At 34.9% G+C, this 19,201-nt stretch overlaps 1 protein-coding gene across 1 annotated transcript; it reads right to left on the reverse strand.

Moving 5' to 3' along the window:
• Window positions 1-284: 284 nt before the first annotated feature.
• CHR5 (chromatin remodeling 5) lies at window positions 285-19,022 on the reverse strand. The gene is made up of 31 exons (XM_047305576.2): window positions 18,651-19,022; window positions 16,889-17,757; window positions 16,709-16,767; window positions 16,125-16,562; window positions 14,152-14,376; window positions 13,858-13,941; window positions 13,623-13,682; window positions 13,433-13,536; window positions 13,165-13,216; window positions 12,180-12,246; window positions 11,234-11,327; window positions 11,065-11,152; window positions 10,854-10,988; window positions 8,804-8,995; window positions 8,647-8,714; window positions 8,027-8,120; window positions 7,806-7,930; window positions 7,643-7,706; window positions 6,977-7,189; window positions 5,775-6,017; window positions 5,592-5,702; window positions 5,305-5,394; window positions 4,985-5,167; window positions 4,756-4,836; window positions 4,391-4,627; window positions 3,347-3,502; window positions 3,065-3,242; window positions 2,797-2,978; window positions 1,676-2,017; window positions 1,504-1,597; window positions 285-1,325 (listed from the first exon to the last, which is right to left on the reverse strand). The coding sequence occupies exons 2-31, from the start codon at window positions 17,634-17,636 to the stop codon at window positions 850-852; spliced, it is 5,283 nt and encodes a 1,760-aa protein (XP_047161532.2). The 5' UTR covers window positions 17,637-17,757; window positions 18,651-19,022; the 3' UTR covers window positions 285-849.
• Window positions 19,023-19,201: the final 179 nt, after the last annotated feature.

Raw genomic sequence — 19,201 nt, forward strand, 5'->3', positions numbered from 1 at the left:
CATTTTTTTTACAATAACCTTAACTGATTAAAAATATAATTATTTTGGTAGATTAGATTTACTTAATTCACGAAAATAACTTAAAACTTTAAGAAGAAAAGTCCGACTAACTACAACACAACACCCTAATCAAGGGCAGAACAGAAGCCATACATGAATCACTAGAATCAAATATTTAACCTTAAAATATAAAGGTGAGGGAATAATTAAAAATACTAATGGAAAATGCATTACTTGAAACGTATTAAGAATCCTAATTAAAACTTAAACCAAATGCAAGAAACTTTGGGCAAGAAGGCGAGAAATCGCTTTCCATTCACTATTCACTAATGAAACTCAATTGAACGAGCTACAAAATCTTGGAAATTATAGCTATAATTACCACAAAAAATGAAATACATTTGTCTACATCAGCTAACATACTTTATGGAGTGAGCAGTAAAATCCAATAAAATTGCAGAATTGACAATGTACACTTTCCTAAGTATGTCTATAGCAAGTGGGTAAAACTCTTCGCTTTTCAAGATTTTCGCCATGTCACTTTTCTTGGTCATCTTCAAAGAAAGGGGTAGAAATCAAAAGGGAAAAAGAAACAATTGGCAAGACTAGCTTTTCATCTTGCATTATAGATCTTTTCGGCTTCAGCCATTTTGTTCAAGGATGTGAATCCCAGTGTAGGGATATTTCTCATATCCGCCAAAAGACACCAAAAAGGGATCCGCAAGATCTTATTCCCATGGGTGGAAGAAAAAATTTCCACAGAATGTACAATAGCTGAAGCTGTATAAATGCAGAGGGAAATCCATCCACCAACACTTATAATCAGCCACTCAAATTCCACCAACCTGGTTACTTTATACCTGAAGAGAAGCCCTGTCTTGACGCAAACCCACCAGGTTGTGTCCTGTAAGGTTTCTCATTAGCAAAGCGTTTATCCGAGGGACCGGCACCAAGGATCCCAAGTGAGTTAGGATCAGTAATCCTGAGTCCATTACTTACGGTCCTTTGAGGTGGCGGCTGACCCTGGAATTGATTATCACTTTCAGCTCTTCTTCTTCGTTTCCATGCCTCAGATTTCCCACTATTATCAACTGGTTCTGGCGTTTGATAGGTACTCATATTTTTTAATCCTCTTTGCCTCTCCATATGCCGACGGAATGGGTTTCCATTTCTGGTAAATGAAGCAGATACCGATCCATTGCCGTGAGAAGGGCCAACACCTGCCTCATCTTGCTCCTGTCTAAGTTTGGAATATATTTGATGAAGCCTTTCCCCTGAAAGATGGGAAAAAGTGGAGACGTATTTCCACAATCGCACAGTCATTCCTGTAAATAAGCAAACAAAATAAATCAATATGAACTAGAGACAAGAGAATCCTAAAAATGATTAACCAAAACAAATGTTGACATATCCTTTTAAGAAAATGTGAGCCAAACAACAAAAACAAAAAGAATTCCATACACAAACAAAGCAGAAACCTTCCCAAGTGGAATGAAAACTTACTATCTTGCTTATAGGGCTCCTCTTCATGTTCCAACACAATTTGATCTATCCTTCGCCCGAGAAGTTGCAAATAGTTGCGTATTTTTGAAAGCACCTGAGCACGGAGGAATATAAATAATGCAACCATGAAAAAGAAGAGACAAACTACAAGGACAAAAGCCAAAAGACATACCTTCTCCTTGGGAAGATTGGCACTAGTTTGCTGCAACCTGTGAAGACGTTTCAAAGTCTTCATTTCTTCGACCATTACATCTTGACACCATTCCATCCATTTCACCTCCTTAAACTGTTCATATACTTCCTCGTTGTCAGACATTTCACCCTCTTCCTTTACTATAGATTCAACCTTCTGGGGTTTTTGAAATCTTTCCTTTCTCATTTGGACATTAACAGAACCTGATTTTTTCTTTTTCTCCTGCCCACGTACCAATGAGATGATATTATCTCGCTCTTTCTTTGAAGGCTTCCGTCCGACTTTGCTATTGGCATTTTTCACACCAAGAACAGCAAGTTCCTACACAAAAAAAATCAAGACACCATGGTAAGGGACAAATAGTGAAAATAGATTCAACAAATAAGGGTCCCAGAGTTAAAATAAAATAAAATTAGTACGAAGTAGATCTTAAATTGCTCTAGGGGGGATTTTAGCATGAACATGAAAAGGATCAGGGCATTACTTCAAAATTCAAATAATCTTAAACTACTAGAATACACAAAATTAGTGTTAAAAAAGATGCCAACATACGTCACACAGCATGCCATAGAAATATGGACATCGTGAATGTAAGTCTAAAATGAAAATCAGGTGAAGGACAATCATTGGTGTAGAATTCCAAGTCCCAGAGGAATTTACAAAAATGAAACAAATAAAGCCAACAATTCATAAATCTACTATTTACATCAGTCTGAGATGACACCCTTGTTCATTCACTTAACAAAACTACCTTCTCCCATAACTCTGTCAACTCAATATCTTGTTATGCTACAGACTATAAGCATGTATGTTACCCTCAGTTCACATTATGACCACCCAACTACCACCGGTAACTTCTCCAACTCTTCTCTTCTTGCTAGTAAAAACCTTGGTAATTGGGGATAGAAGTGTGTAGCATTCAATACCAAACAAACTCATGAAGGCTAATTAACAAATTGTAGAAGAATAGGTAGCATGTAAAAGCATTAAAAAAAAACAAAGAAAAAAGAAGGGATTAAAGATCCATTAGTAGAATTGTAAATTGTAAATACAGAAGAAACAAAAGGCATAATGAAATTAAAATTTAAGTAATTGCATACTTGCTCCAAAAGGGCATTAGCACGGTCTTTTAAATTTGGAGCTCGTGGTAAGAAAGTTTCATGATGTTGAAGTTCTACTGGTGCAATTTTTTTCGTGAGGCCAAGTCTTTCATCTAATCTTATCTTTTCCCAATTACCAAAACCATGGAAATATATTCCAAGAAGCAATCTAGCATCATCAACTGTAAAAAAGTAAAATAAAATTAGCAAAGCAGAAATTAAGTAAAAGGAATATATAAACACAAACTGTACAAGAGGATAAACCTACTTTGATTCCATCCACAACCTTTGGACCAGTTTGATGGTTTGAGATATGACAGAACACGAAATTGTGCAATAGGATCATCATATCGATCAATGCGCTTTGCCAGAAGTTGAAGTTGTTGGACACGGGTAAGTAGATCATTTGCCTTCACAGGGACACCAAAAAAATCCAGCAGAGGCCCCTGGATGCAATATTAAATGTGAAAAGCTTCTAAGGATTATAAGGAAAAAAGAATACTAATAACCATTTCATCCCATATTCTAGGGAACTTAATGTTATACCAACCTTCACATCTAAATTTCCAAGTTCCACTGCCTCTGTACAGCCATCAATAAAAGCATTGAAAAGTTCAACCTGTGCTCCAGTTGGAGCCGCACCAACAGCACCACCCACCTCGGCAGCAATTAAGTCAATTTGGCTCTCATTGCCATATTTCATAACCTGGTAAAGAAAATTATTTACTACCAAATAGAATAACAAAATGAAGCATACATAAGACCCATTGCACAAACACCACACACAAACTGACAAGGCATAATAGTAGAAAAGTCCAAAGAACAAAAATAAAAAGAATAGGTCATACATGAACTCAAAAGAGATGAAAATGCAAAGTTTACACACCCATTTACTATTAGGACCAAAAGTGAAGTACAACAATTAACTTCATCCAACAAAAGGAGCAAGGAAGAGATTAGATTCTGGCAAGGAGTAGATCACTCCCTACTTCAACAGAAAATAAAAAACCATAAAAGAAGTATGTCATTTCTAAAACAAAAAAGAGAAATTTCATAAAGCAAACACTTTTCCAGGCCACATGATATCCACTTTGTGCCAGCTTTAGAGTAAGTCAAGCTTAGCCAAAGACCATAATGTGCACACAAATGCCCATATTAGGCTTTATACAGTTGTTGAAGAATGCAAAAATATTAATTGCTTTAGTCATGTGGAAACAAATTATAATTTGATATTAAATTGTAATTGGTTAAAAAGAAAGTTTAAAATCGGTTAGTAATTTGGTGCGACCTCAAGCTTATGGCTTCATTCGTCCATGTATAAATGAAAAATTTACCAAAAATTTACCCTATATAATAGACTAAGTACAATATGAATGTTTAACTACTCTGTTTTATTTCTGCCCAACTACAAGTAAAAGTTCAAATACAGATCCTATATCACCTATTTAGCTAAACTTTTCAGGAACGGAAGTGAGAAATAGCATGAGAATGGTTGGGATGAAGACTATCAATATACTGATCTAGGAAACGCTTAGTAAGTTTCCAGTATAGGAAGATAACAAAAAAAAAATCATTAGAAGTAATAGAATCTTACAGAACGAGAAAATCGAAGAGCGTCTCTTTTAGATAAATTGCCATATGACCAACTTCTCACTTGAACACATGCTCCTTCAATCATCGGTACTGCAGGAGCAGAATAATCTGGTTTCCGACGTTTCTGAACTCGTTCAGGTGGTTCAGGTTCCTTCTTTTTTCTTTTATTAGTTTTTTCAGATGGATCAACTTCTGCATAGCTTTTTATATTTCTAGCAGAACGAGGAGCAAGAGCTTCCTAAAAGAACCAAGATAAGCCAGGTAAAGCATCAATTAAAACAGACATTACATACACATAATTCTTAGAAACTCAACAGCATTAGAGAAAATTATTTAAGAATATATCTATAAAGTACAGGTTCAAACCTCTGCTTGGAACACAGAATCAGGTTTGATCCATCGGCTCCAGAAACTCCCATCATCTTCATCATTGCAAAAATTGGCAACCTACAATTTAAAAGGTAAAGAGAATTATTAGCATTTCCTCATCATATCCAAAACTATATCTTAGCCAACCCAAAATAAAAATAACATTACCAAAATAGCAGATTAAAAAAATAAACAACAAAATTCATGGTAATCTGCACAATCTTACCTTAAAGGCACTTAATAACTCATTTCCCTGTTCCCCATCAGCTTCCTTCTCTTCAACCTTCTCTGCTCTTTCAAGAATTTCATCTATATCCATACTTAAGAGTCGTTTCTTGCTTTCTTCATCATTTCTTTCTTCCTTAAAAAGCTCCTCAGCTCCAAATCGTAAGATTGCAGACAGCTCATTCTGTCATTTCAGAAGCAAATTATTGGTATAGTAATTGTGCAATTAAGTAAAAAAAGTAAAGTATGCAGAACCTAAATCGAGTTTTAGTATCTACAAAAACGTGATATAGTATGATGAAAGTAAACTAATGTCCTTACTTTGTCAAAATAACTGCCTCCTTTTTTGGCTTCTTTCTTCTCCAATCTACCCTCTGCATTCAATTTTTGAATCACCAAGTGATCCAGAACCTATGGAACATACTCACATGAAAAAGGACAAGAAATTATTGACCTCAAGCCAAGTCATTAAGACATTGAAGGTCTATTACGAACATTCTAGAATATATACACATATAACATACATACAAAATATAAGACGCCAAAGTTAGAGAGAGAAAGGGATGAAACAAAAACAGTCACTGGATATCCAGTGACTTATAACATACCATTTTCTTCTTAGCACGTTCCAGAATATCTTCCTCAACACTTTTACTTGTCACAAATCTATATATGTTAACAACTTCTTGTTGCCCAATTCTATGAGCTCTACTCATTGCCTAAAAACATAGAAGTGACAGTAAGTACCAAATATTCTGTTGCTTAATAGTAAAATTAAATCAGCATAATACCTGCAGGTCATTTTGAGGATTCCAATCAGAATCAAATATTATAACAGTGTCGGCTGTGGCAAGGTTGATACCCAAACCTCCTGCCCGTGTTGAAAGAAGAAAGCAAAAATCATCACTACCAGGTGCATTGAAATGATCCATTGCCTGCTGTCGCAGCTCAGCTTTTGTACTGCCATCAAGCCTCTGAAATTGAAATCCTCGAAGTGACATATATTCTCCCAGTATATCCAACATCCTAACCATCTGCAATACACCTCTGACAAGTTAGTATATCATAAACTAATCCTTACAGCATACTACAATCAAACAAAAATCAAAGCAGACTAGGATGCTTACACAAGCAACATCAATAAGCTATTTATGATCTTAACATCCACCTGTTTATGAACTTTGTACAATAAGCACAGTCCTAAATCAATAGCGAAAGATTTAAGACTTCAAAGAGATCAGCAATCATCTTTGTTAACCAGAAATCAGTAAAGATCAATTAGTATTTTCATGAGCAGTGTTTTTTCCTAATCAATTAAACGAATTTTTTGTTTCAGTTCATAGATTCTTAAAGGGATTTGAGATCTTAAAGGAAAATACTGATCAAAACTTCGTTTCTGTTTTCTTTAATTATTGTACAAAATCACTGGGCTGTTTTAGAATGTTTTCCACACTACTTTTCAATCTTCATCTCCAAAAACCCATACTTCATCAAACAAAAAGAAAGTACCTAACACATGCTCAGGCCAAGCCTGACCATATTTAATGGGTATCTGGTGACTGGGAAGAACCATAATATCTATTATTACATCTTGTCAATTAGTTGGGAGGTTCGGGTTGTTGAAAATTGAAATATGACCATATGCTAACAATACCAGCTAAATGAGTATGCCTAATAACACCAAGAGATCAAAAACTGAGTTTACATTATCTAGTCTACTAAAATTCATAAATTTAAGTGAATAATATTTAAAAGAACCAAAGAACACATTACCATCAAGTAAATAGTATTTAAACCAACCAAAAAGTAAACTTCATTTTTAAAGGCTATAAGTAACCCTAAATAGAAACATGTACAAGGATGAGTTAAAACAAGAAACAACACTACTCAAGAAAAAGTATGATGAAATATTTTTGAGCTAAAAGCTTCCAATTATACTAAGAAACACTAAGAAGCACATTCAGTATATCAGTTTTAATTTTCAAGAACAAACCTGAGAGAAAATCAAAACCCGATGCTTGGTTTCATGCAATCTAACAAGCAGCTTATCAAGTATGACAAGCTTGCCGCTGCTAAAAACAATTCTCTCTAGTTTACTGTTATCACTACTCCCTGAGTCCCCACCATAGCCATGATCAGCACTTTCAAACAAGAAGGGATGGTTGCAGCACTTCTTTAATTCCACCACAATATTTAGAAGAGAAACCTGAAAATTAGCACAAAATTATTAGTGATCATCTTTTGAAAGAAAACTCAAAAGACATAGAAATATACATTATGAAATCAAACTTCTCAAAATTGTCAGTCCAGGTGATATTCAACAGACGCAACATTTCCTATTAATATCTTCTCCCTCTAATTTAATATCACACCAAAATCGAAAAAGAAATGCAACTCTGCTTCATGATATGCACATAAATTTACCTCAATGTATTTTTTCCCCTAAATAAAAAATAATTAAGTCTTAAATACCAACAACAAACCACACTATCTCTGGCTTCCTACTCTTGACAAACAAAGAAGTTTAGTTTGCAAGGTGGGAAGAAACCAAGTTTCATAGCCAATTATTGGCATTTCTATTTCAACAATCATGATGAAGGAAACTTGCAATCCATGTAATTATGAAAACTGACTGTTAGGAACACAATAGAAATTTAACCTGATTCCCACGAACTCCTTTGTTCAAATTGTGAAAATTACGTTCCAAAATCCACTTATAATACCTACATGATGGAATACATTAACAGGAATTAAGAAAGTGAACTTACAAGAGCATCATTTTTTCAAAAGAAAAATACTTCAGAACCTAAAATTGCACTTACTGTTTCTGAAGAGGAGACATTTCAACCCGAAGGATACGCTCAATTTTGGGAGGTAATGATTTCTCCACATCTTTGATAACTCTTCGAAGTATGTGAGGCCTCAGTTCTGTGTGAAGATTTGCAAGCTAACAAAAAATAATGTATGCACTTCAACTTACAGTTCAGAAAAAAAAAATCAATTAGTAGAGAAAAAAGCAGAGGGTATCAATAAAAACTTATACCTCATTTTCATTAAAAGAACTCAGATTCTTATAGTTTTGAACAAATTCATCTTTGCTCCTGAACTTATCAGGATCAAGGAAATGAAGCAAGGCCCTACAAAACAGGGGGGAAGGATGGGGTTAGGGAATTGTCAAACAAACCAGGAAAAACAAAGCAAATAAAATAACAGACAACATACACATAACCTAAATAGAAATCAATTTATTGGACATGTTATGCACACATCCAAGAATTCTATGTGAAAAGAAACAATCAATCAGGGATGTCTCCCAAAAATATGTATTTGTGAGAATGCATATACATACTAATTATACGTTAATGACAGAAAAAAAACAAGACAAGAAGCACCATAAAGACTGGGGGAACATAATGTTGTAAAATGTACTTAAAATGGTTAACATCAATGATATACATATCATTCACTACATCATGCATCGAGCACCTAAGTATATCCTTACAACAATTTCTTGGGCATCTTCACCAATAGATAGGAGGAATCTTCGATGATAAAATTTATTAGCACTTGTCCATGCAATAATATTAAGAAATCCAACATATCCACAAAAGATACAAGTTTATTTTTTCACAAGTCAAATATGAACGGAAATGTTAATGATACCATAGTTCTTCCACACTGTTCTGTAGAGGAGTACCAGTGATAAGCAACTTGTTCTTGGTGCTAAATTCCTAGGAGATTAGCATAAAAACAAACCATAAAAATTAAAACTCTATCATAAATAATTGCACAAAAATAAAATAAGAGAAATGTTACATACTGAAAGTGTCGTATACAACTGTGCCTCACTATTTTTTAGCCTATGAGCCTCATCCACCATCAGGTAACTCCATTTGATTTTGGACAGAACAGCCTTATCCTTCAAAACTACTTCATATGTCGTCAAAAGTGCATTGAATTTTATTGGCTTCCCTGGTCTTTTTTCATTATAAAATTCATACAGTTGACAAACCTGTCACAAATGTAAAACAGGAAAAAACCATATGTAAAATAAATAAAATTAAGAGATTGAAGTTATCAACATTCATTGAGTGTTACACCGTTGCAGGTAGCATACCATACAGAACTATTCGAGTCTAGGCTTTTTAAAATAGTTAATTTTAATTGAAATAAAACTATCAAAACCACATACACTATGTATTCATTCAGCTTCGCAAGAAATAACCGAGCAAAACAAAGACAAGCAAAAAGGTGCTAAAAAATGGATGCATGGTTTCTCAACACATGTTTAAGCATTGAAAGAAGTAATTAAAAAAGCTTGACAGCTTTAGCAAAATCACAACCATTAATTGCTCATAATTAGACATAAAGATCTCTATTTCTTAAGCATATGTTCCACGAAACAAAGTTGTAATTTCAATATATGCAAGACACAAAATACAATGTGCCTAACAAAATTGAAAAAATAACAATTCCTGAACAAAGTTAACCATGAACATACACCTAAAAATTGAAAAGGACCATGAGAAAAACTTCTATATCCATCAAGAGCAAAGGTGGTTCAACATTAAAAACAGTTATAATAATGAAATACGAATATAGTCATCATCACAGTTGACAACAACTCATAACAATCACAATAACAAAGATGAAGAAAAAGGGCAAGGGCAACCATGAATTAATGTCCATATTACAAACCTAGGACGTCAATAGTCATCATGGAGACAATATAGCACGCCAGTGACATCATTAAGTCACTTTGAAATCATGGCCATCGCAGCCGCTCTCCCATCAGAGTGGAGTGGTATGATTGCACTTCTGGAGTGGTTTAGGGTTCACAATCGGCAATTCAGAGGAAACCCCAAAAAATGCCCTTGCTATTTCATTTAGTGAGGGTAATTTTGAATTTTATAGTTCTTATATTTTAGCTTTAGTTAGTGCTCTCTCCCAACAGAACGCAAGCACAACTCCTATTCCCCAACTGCCCAACCAACAATTCCACCTTCTTCCTTTCTTCGCCAGTGATCTTCATTTTCCAGCAACCAGCCAAAATCACTTTTTCTTCTTTTAATATTCTCATCCTTTCTTCATTTTTCCTTTATTTTGAAAATGAAGTCTCAACCTTTATAGCCTATATATATATATATATATATATATATATATATATATATATATTATGATCCCCTTTCTTTGATCTTATGCCCCCTTTCTTCGTTTTCCCTGTTGTCTTTCCTTCTTCCATTTTCTCCTTCATCACTGGCTGCAGCAATATGAATTCTTTGATTTTACACTTCTATATTCCGCCTAGCAGAATCAAGGCCATGAAAACTTTGTTTCCTTGACTTTTATATCTGTTCAAGTACTGAGTTATTATTAATGGTGACTAGGATTAGAACAGAAGTCATCCCGCTATACCAATTATGGGGTAGGACACTCCGCTCTATTACCAAAAATGACAACTACGTTCCAAACAAGTATTACCCACACCCTCTACCATTATAAAATCATCACAGCTAAACAAGCAAATAAAATTCAGTTAGAGCTTTCCACAGAACAACCTCAAACTAAACCCCCCCCCCCCCCTACATACTTTAATAATTCAATTATTCACCTAATTGTATGGTACAATACATGTTCTTGAACAATGGAGAAGAACCCTGTTACCATCAGCATAAAAAAAACATAGAGATGCTGTGCATATAAGCTGGGTTAACATTTTAAGCATTAATGCAGTAACTAATTACGGACTACATCCTGCATTTATCTCACTCAGCATACATATCTGCAATCTAGTAAGACAATCCGCTGAAAATGTACTACATATCAACAGATTTTAGAGCTTCATTTGCACATGAACCAATATGACTCACCTCTCGACTAGCTCGAGTACCAACATATATGATAATATTCATATCAGGAAGCCACTTCCTGAATTCTTTGGCCCAATTTGATAGAGTGGAGAGCGGGACAACTACAAGAAAAGGACCATGGATTTGCTGGGCATTCTGTGTAAGGAACAAAAAAGCATGTATTATTAAATTGCAAAGGCAATTGTAATCAAATAGACAACTGATATTACACCTGTAGAAAACCAAGCATCGAGACTGACTGAACAGTTTTTCCAAGGCCCATTTCATCAGCTAAAATGACATTTGTATCATTTCTCCAACTGCAAAATGCAAGAGACAGATTTAGAACATCAAAAATTTAAAACAAAACGTGAGAGACAAACAAATACAAGCATGCATACCTGTTAACAAGAAAATTCAGACCCTCAAGTTGATAATCACGGAGCTTTCCACCCTTCAACCACTCAGGTTGTTCCTCAAGCTTCCGCAAACTTGCTAAGCATCAGAACCAAATATTAAAATCAGAATTTACATAGATAATATAGCATATGTTATTCTGTAATGTCATAATGAAAAAAAACATCTACGTATGGCATTAAAATAACCAAAGAACTAATAAAAGGAAATAGGCTTCAGAAGTAAAGAAATACAAAAAAAAAGGTAAACAATCAAATAACCCCCTTTAACCAACTTTCTCTAATTTAAGCCTAAGTAGTGATAAAGTGCACCATTGTTAAAGATCTTCTGATTATTGTTAAAACTACAGACACCATATAAGTTTTGCCCAGAAACAGAAAAAAAAAATGGGAAAAAAATCAGTTAAATTCACTAAGCAAATATAATATAATGTTAAAATTACATATTAAGAATATATGTAAAATAAATGGTGACACATAAAACAGTAAAAAAAAAATTAGACCTATATCTTGGGAATTTTCCTGACTAAACAGTTTATCTAAACGTAAACAAGTAAAAAATGAGGTTTTGCATATTTAAAAGTATGCCAATAATATACTAAGTAGAAGAAAAACCAAAAAAGTAATAATTTTCCTCACAACCATGTTTAATAGAAAAGACATTCTACTAAATAGAATTAAGCAAACCAAGACTGACAAGCTCCTAGTGATATTACCAAAACTGTCATTCACTTCTGGAACACTGGACAAATTGGTAAAATTGTTCAAAATATTGTAGGTCTTTTGATTTGCAATTTAAATTACAAATGCCTAGAACATAGAAAATAATGGTGGATAAATGACAATAACATAAATCTTCCACACCAGCAACCATGTCAAGTGCATACACAGAATTTGTGGAAAACTTCTGAATTTTATTGAGTCTACCAACCTTTACTTTTCTTACGCTGAGAATCCACCATCTTTCCTTGAACTGCTGCCATAGCAGCCTCACGAGCCTGTTTATGCCAGAACAGAAAAGTTTTAGTAAGATAAACAGATAGTGTCCAAATTATCATATAACAGTGTATATAAATCTCATCCACGTGCATGCATTACCCAGCACTTATAAACATAAATGCAACAACAAAGCCTAGTCCTGTTTCTAGTGGGTTGATATGTGAAACTCCTAAGGCTACTGCAAGTCTAAAACTCAAGCATGCAAAAAACCACAAGTTTAATCCAACTGAAGGCACAAATGCACATTCGACAGGAACATTAAAAGGAAAATCCAACATCAGAGGTCAAAAAAGGAAAACGGAAAGTTTCAATCAAATGAAAAAAAAGGGAACATCTATAGTGATCCAAATCCAACTAAATTTTGCTACGGTATCCTATGTTTTAACCAAATTATCTATTCATTTCAAGATGACGTGCCATTAAGTGGTCAATATAAAGAAGCATGGACACTTGAGCAAAACCAGCATATACAAATGTTGTCTAGTAGTACAGTTAATGTTCCCTGTATTTCTGAAGCTCCTTATTTTGGACACTGCCAGGCTAAGATAGTTTAACTTGGCTCAGTAATGGCAAATGACAAGACCATAAAAATAAAAAAAAGCAAACAGTCAAATCCGATATCCAAGGCATGAAAAAACACCAAGAACGTCTAATTGTTCACTTAGTTGTATCCCTGCCACATACTATCCCATTTTTGTAAATCAATCAAGTCCTGGTATCCATTTTGTATCATACCTAAACTACAGGTATACTCACGTTCAACAAAAAATCTCTCTTTAGCCATGCCATCGTAATTTGCACAAGCCCAAATACAAGACAGATAGTTGGATGATAACTTCCACAAGAATTACTAAACCCAAGTAATGAACTTTTCAAAACTAATATTGTAACGGGAATAGAGTGAAAAGGAGACTTACCTTATACTCGTCAATAGCATTTTGGGCAAAAGCAATATCAGTGTCCTTTTCCCTAGAGTACATTAAGAGTGACAATTTACATAGTATCAATAAAACAATAGATGTCTATTAACAGTTAAAAACAATGTCTATAAGATCTAAAAGTTTAAAGCAGTGTACAACAATTCATCTAGATCAATCCACCCTGCTTCTAACATGAAGCAAAACAATTCATAAAAAATCAATAAAAAATAAAGTACACCATTGCTAAATTTTTAGAGAAATCTACCAAGTCGCTTCAGCATAAGATAGTCCGTGCCACTTGACCAAGTATTCTGGAATAACATCGCCAGAATTATCTTTGCTGATTCTATCTGCAATTATCCTTTCCACCTAAAAATACAATAACAATTCAATTAACAATACAACACACAAACAAGAACAGAGTAATGAAAATATTGCACTTAATGAAAGCCAACCTGACTGTTCTGTTTTATAATATCTAAATCCATCTCCTTACTAACATCATTGACCTCAATCTGCATAAAGGATCAGACAAAGAAAAAAATATTGAAAAACACAAATAATATCAAAGTTCGTTAACAGATAAACCATTTACTCCAAATAAATTTCCAGTTCTGCAGTAATTATATCCTGCAGCCCTATTAAATGAATCAGAGCATTTAAATTGACTGGCTGAACTAAAATATTTACCTCCTCTCTTGAGATTGACCTCCTATACCTCATGTCTTCCATTATTTTCTTTGTATAATTCAAAACCTTCTTAAAACCACTGAGCTGCAATCTCTCGTATAGACAGGATTTACATTTCAGCCAGAAAGAAATAAAAAAATAAAAAATAAAAATAAAAAACTAAAAAATGCATGGAAGACTAAAATAACCAAACGATAGAAAGCAGGTTTATTGTGATAAAAACAGAGACAGAAAGAAAGTAGTGACAGCATAATTATTATAATTCATAATAAACATTAACAGTAAATATCATACGTTTTGCAGCTCCGCAAAAGATTTCCATTGACAGTGCAAATGTGATTGCCCTTTCCATTTTATCAAAAATTCCATCTCATTCCAATCAATTTCCGAATCAAACAAGTGACTCATTAAAACAGGCTCTGTTGATCGGTTATTCCTTTCGGCATCTTCAGCTGTGCCCTTTGGTTGATGCCAAAGCACCTTTTCAATGGAGTCACTATCTTCCTCATCAATTTCTTCCTGAAGAACACAAAGAATCACATAATATAAGCACATGTTAAGTCAATAGGATGCATCATAATAACAAAACTAAATAAAATCCCCACAAACAAGCCTTTCCTATATAAATAAAAATGTTATTAGATTACAAAATCCTCATTTCTAGATTAAATCACACAGATCCAGCATATTTCTATGCTGTACTCAAACAAAACTATTATCCTTGAAAAGGAGAGCTTGGAGAAATCTCAAATGTCAAAACAAATGCTACTGAAATTACCATCTTGCCACTTGGGAATAAATCCTGTCAAGCAATCGGAAAACCTCATACCTGAGGTCTCTCCACAACCACCACACCAAATGTAAGGAATAAAACAGCTGACACAAATTACTAACAAACACCAATGATCTTCCACCAAGGAAGTGGTTGTATACCACTCTATTTAGACAAAATATTCAAATTCACAAGCTTTCTTCAAACCAGTATTCATTCTCTGATTTCCCACTTAAAAATTTCACTTCCTTACCTATATCCTTAAAAAATCATCAATTTGTCTGAATGCCACATTAAAACAAGCCCAGGGTTTGAACCAATTCTTCTTAGTAAAACACCCTATAAATTTAATAATCCTACCTCTTATGCACAATATTTCAAGCCAGTATACATTCTCCAAATCCCCACTTAAAAATGTCACTTCCTTACCTATATCCCTAAAAAATTCTCAATTTTTTTTCTAAATGCCAAGTTAAAACAAGCATTGGATTTGCACCAATTCGCCTTAGTAAAACACCTTATAAAATAATCCTACCTCTTATGCACAATATTTCATTCTAAAAATAATGAAAATTAAAAGAAACAGAAAAATAATAGATAAATTCATAATCTCCAGTTCATCACACATGTAATTCCATTTCCTAACTTTACTCCATATCACACTGAAACTGAGGAATAGAAATACATTATTTTCTGATTTCAACAAGAATCAATCAGACCTTCAACTTCCTACAAAACATATTAATCTGAACAAGAAATCATGCAATGCCACATCCACCCGCCCTCCAAAATGATAAAACAAACATCTTAGAAGCACAGAAGATACTAGTAACAGATACGAAAATTATTGGGATAATTTTTTTTAGTTGTTTATGTATCTATTTCTAGCCAAACTCGCCTAGTGAATAAGGCTTTGTTGTTGTTGGTCTTTCCTAATTTGGAACAGTTTTATTTGGTCAGGTTCAAAATGAGAAAGGTTAAAAGTAAGAGAAAATTCTGCAGGACTGTACAGGTTATGCAACCCATTCATGTACTGATGTACACTGCAACTTTAGTGGTATTTCACTACTTTGCAGATTAATTTCATTTAGGATTGTGCTTTTGGCTCCTCTATAGATTACTCAGATCTACTAATGGTTGTTTCAAAGGAGATGTGATTTCCATGTCTTCTTTCTAATAAATCTTGTTTTGTCGTCAAATATATGTAAAACATATCCTTGTTAAATAAACCCACAACTTCCTCAGAATACCCTGCCAAAATTATTTACTCAAATAAGAAAAAATGTGTCTAGCAGTCATTTACTATGCAAGTAAAACAGCCCTTGGAATTTACATTATACGAAGTGACATGATTATTTGAGTCTTACATATATTACAATCAACATTTACGGAATTTTAGTAGATAAATAAACCACAAGACATTTACACCAAACTACAGACACCCCAAAAGAAGGAGATAAAAATCATGCTCAGATGCGTATAGTAAAGATTGTACCTTTTGGGATTTTTTCTTTTTCCCTTCATCGACTTCTTCACTTTCTTCACTTTCCACATATGATACCTTCCTAACAGTCCTACTAGATGTCCGAACCTCACTGTTGCGCATAGAAAGACCTGTTACTGAAGAAGAACGACCATTATTTTTGCGAGCATGAACACCCCGCTTTTTTGAGCTTTTGAAATCCTCATCACTGTCATTGTCAGAATCCTCAGTTGTTGACTCATTGTCCTCAAAAGATGATTTAAGTCTTCTTTGCCGACCAGATGGAGCATACGCTTTGCGATCTCTGGTAGATTTTATGCTTTGTCCAATCTTACCTCGTTGCCTTCCTTTAGGCCGTTTTGCATAGAAAGACTCATCGTCATCTGAGACAACTATATTTTCATCACTGTCATCATCTTCATCCGAGCCTTCACCTTCCCAATCTTTATCCTGTGTAACAGTTAAAGCATTTGATATTCAGAATCATCCACCAGACACATTAACTTCAAAACTAAGAGTAAAGAAAAATTTAGCTTCTAATAGACTTATGCAACCCCTGACTACATAAATTGCAACAACAAGCGCACATAAATTACCTTATTTCCAGCATGACCAATTGTGGCAGGCTCAAAGTCTGCATCATCAGGGTCATCTTCTGCAAGATGTTAAAATTAAAAAAATCACAGAAGTTCATCACAAATTAGAACTAGATAACAAGAGCCATATATTGGCTAATTTGAAACAGTATTCCACACTCAAGAGAATGTTTAACACACCATCTGCTTCATCCTCTTCTTCATAATCAGCGTCATCACCATCGTTATCATTATCTCCATCATCATAGTCATCTTCTTCAGCATCGTCTGAAAACCTTGAATTCCTATGCAAAGTTCTATTTGCAGTGGTTGACATCCGTTGTGGCCATGAATTTGATTCAGATGGCTTTTTCATACCCCGGTAATGCAGTGAATCACTTTGCTCTTCCCCATCCTGCTCATAATACTCATCCGACAGCATCTCTTCTGCAGGAACATCTGAGAGACCTCTGGGACCTTTTCCTGCCTCCTTTTGTCCATCATCATCATCTGAGTCTAATCTTTCTGCTCTTCCATCCAATGAATTATCTTCAGACCCATCAGCATTTCTATAATCTGAACCACTTTTTGATTCCTGCCCAGATTCAGAACCATTTTGAGGGCCCATTTGCCCACAGTCCTTCCAAAAAGTTGAACCCCACCTTCCCATAGTAGCTGTTTTACTACCAGCAGTCTGCAAGTTTGAGTCTTTCACAGCATCTTCGTCATCCATTGTTGCCTCAGTTTGCAGTCTCCCGGAACCATTTGGTTCACCTTCACTCTCATACTGTGCCTCCATGTTCATATCAAATTCTTTCTCGCTAGAAGTTGCATCAATACACTCATTACCTACTGATCTATGAGTTCTATTTGCATTCTGTCCTTGGCTTTTATCTTCCATGACACCATGTGAGACTGTATCATTTGTAAAGTTCCTGAAGAAAGCCATCCTATAACATATGACTAACCTACAATTATCTTTACTCCTGTCTCCTTACTGTAAGTGTGATTAATCATAATAAAAAAAGAATATCACGTGCTCCTTCAGTTATCTTCTGACTCCACAAAACCTGAACAACAGAGAAAACGATTTATGGTCAGAAGGAACCTAATGATGGTTGGCGCAGACATAATGTAAATATAATACTGAAGAATGCAAGTTGAATTAAATAACAAAATAGAAAACCCGTATTACAACAACCCAGCATGATAAAAAGGACGTAGAGGAAAATAGTAGGACCAGTTTACATCTTCTGAAAGACTTTTACAAATACATGCTGATAGAACCACCAAGCATGCTTAGCTCTTAAGTAGTCAAATTAGGTTCAGGGGTTCATCCAGTGGTGACTCCATAGAGTTGCAAGTCCTTCACAGACCGCTCGTTAATTAGTGAGTTAAAAATTCACATATTATTAGTTCCAAAGATTTTCTGGCAATCAAGTAATGGGCAAATAGAAATGAAAAAGAAAACCTCGTTTCGGGTTGAATTCAAGTGGAACTTGACCAAGATGAGGTAAATTCGATTCAAACTTCAAATTCTAGGTTAAAAACAGTCATATATGTATTATTCTAAGTTCGCGGACGAACCACATTGATCAAGGAGTGAAAGCACTGCTTCAAAACGAGTGTCTAGTGTAACGGTCAAAACTGAATACCGTTAAGACTCGTATTTAGCCAGAATCGAATTTCAACACCCTTCAATGCACAAAATGATCATCGCTAAATCAAAAACAAGTTAATCTCCAAACGGAAACGGTATAACCGAATCGAAAGGGAGAAAGCAACGGATCGAGAAGCAAACTCCACGAAGCTCGTCGCTAAAACCCTTAAGGCTGGGAGAACGTGACCTCGCAAACAAAAAACTACCTAAATCCGAAATCGGAACCCTTATTCCGAAACCCAATCACTATGCAATGACCGAATCCATTCGTCGATGATGCAAGCAAGAGCAAGCGACTCTCACCTTTCCACCTGGTAGAGCGGAAGGGAGTTCCGGCAATTTGGTTCGAGCGGAAGGAACCGCGACGAGCGACAGTGCGCAGGTTAATAATCGTGCGCACTCCTCCTCCGATAAGGACACGCCGGAAACGGAATCGCCGTCTTCGAATATCAAAGGAAAAGAAACAAAAGAAAAAGAAGAAGGGAATCGATTGGTGTTGGAGGAATCGCGAGCGAGATTCGAATGATGGAGCGGCGGCGGAGAGATTCGCCGGGACGTCCGCGGCGGGTGGTAACTTCCGATTTAGAGAGTAAAACGACAAAGCGATTGGGATTAAACGACGATGGTGTGCAGATGAAAGACGAGAGAGTCTTTTTGTTAGCCCTTTTTTTTTCCTCAGAGAGAGACACACGGAGAAAAGAAAAGGATATATTAATAATAATGTGAAGGAAAATTTTGTAATTTTTTTATTATTTATTTACGCTTTTTATTTTAATTTGACTTCATGGCATACAACCAACCACATTATTCCATGTGTCAAAGCATTGCTTATTGATTGAAGGTAACGGTTGAGG

Source organism: Vigna umbellata, chromosome 1, assembly GCF_029865625.1.
Source record: "Vigna umbellata cultivar VRB3 chromosome 1, Vumbellata_1.0, whole genome shotgun sequence".
Classification (NCBI taxonomy): domain Eukaryota; kingdom Viridiplantae; phylum Streptophyta; class Magnoliopsida; order Fabales; family Fabaceae; genus Vigna; species Vigna umbellata.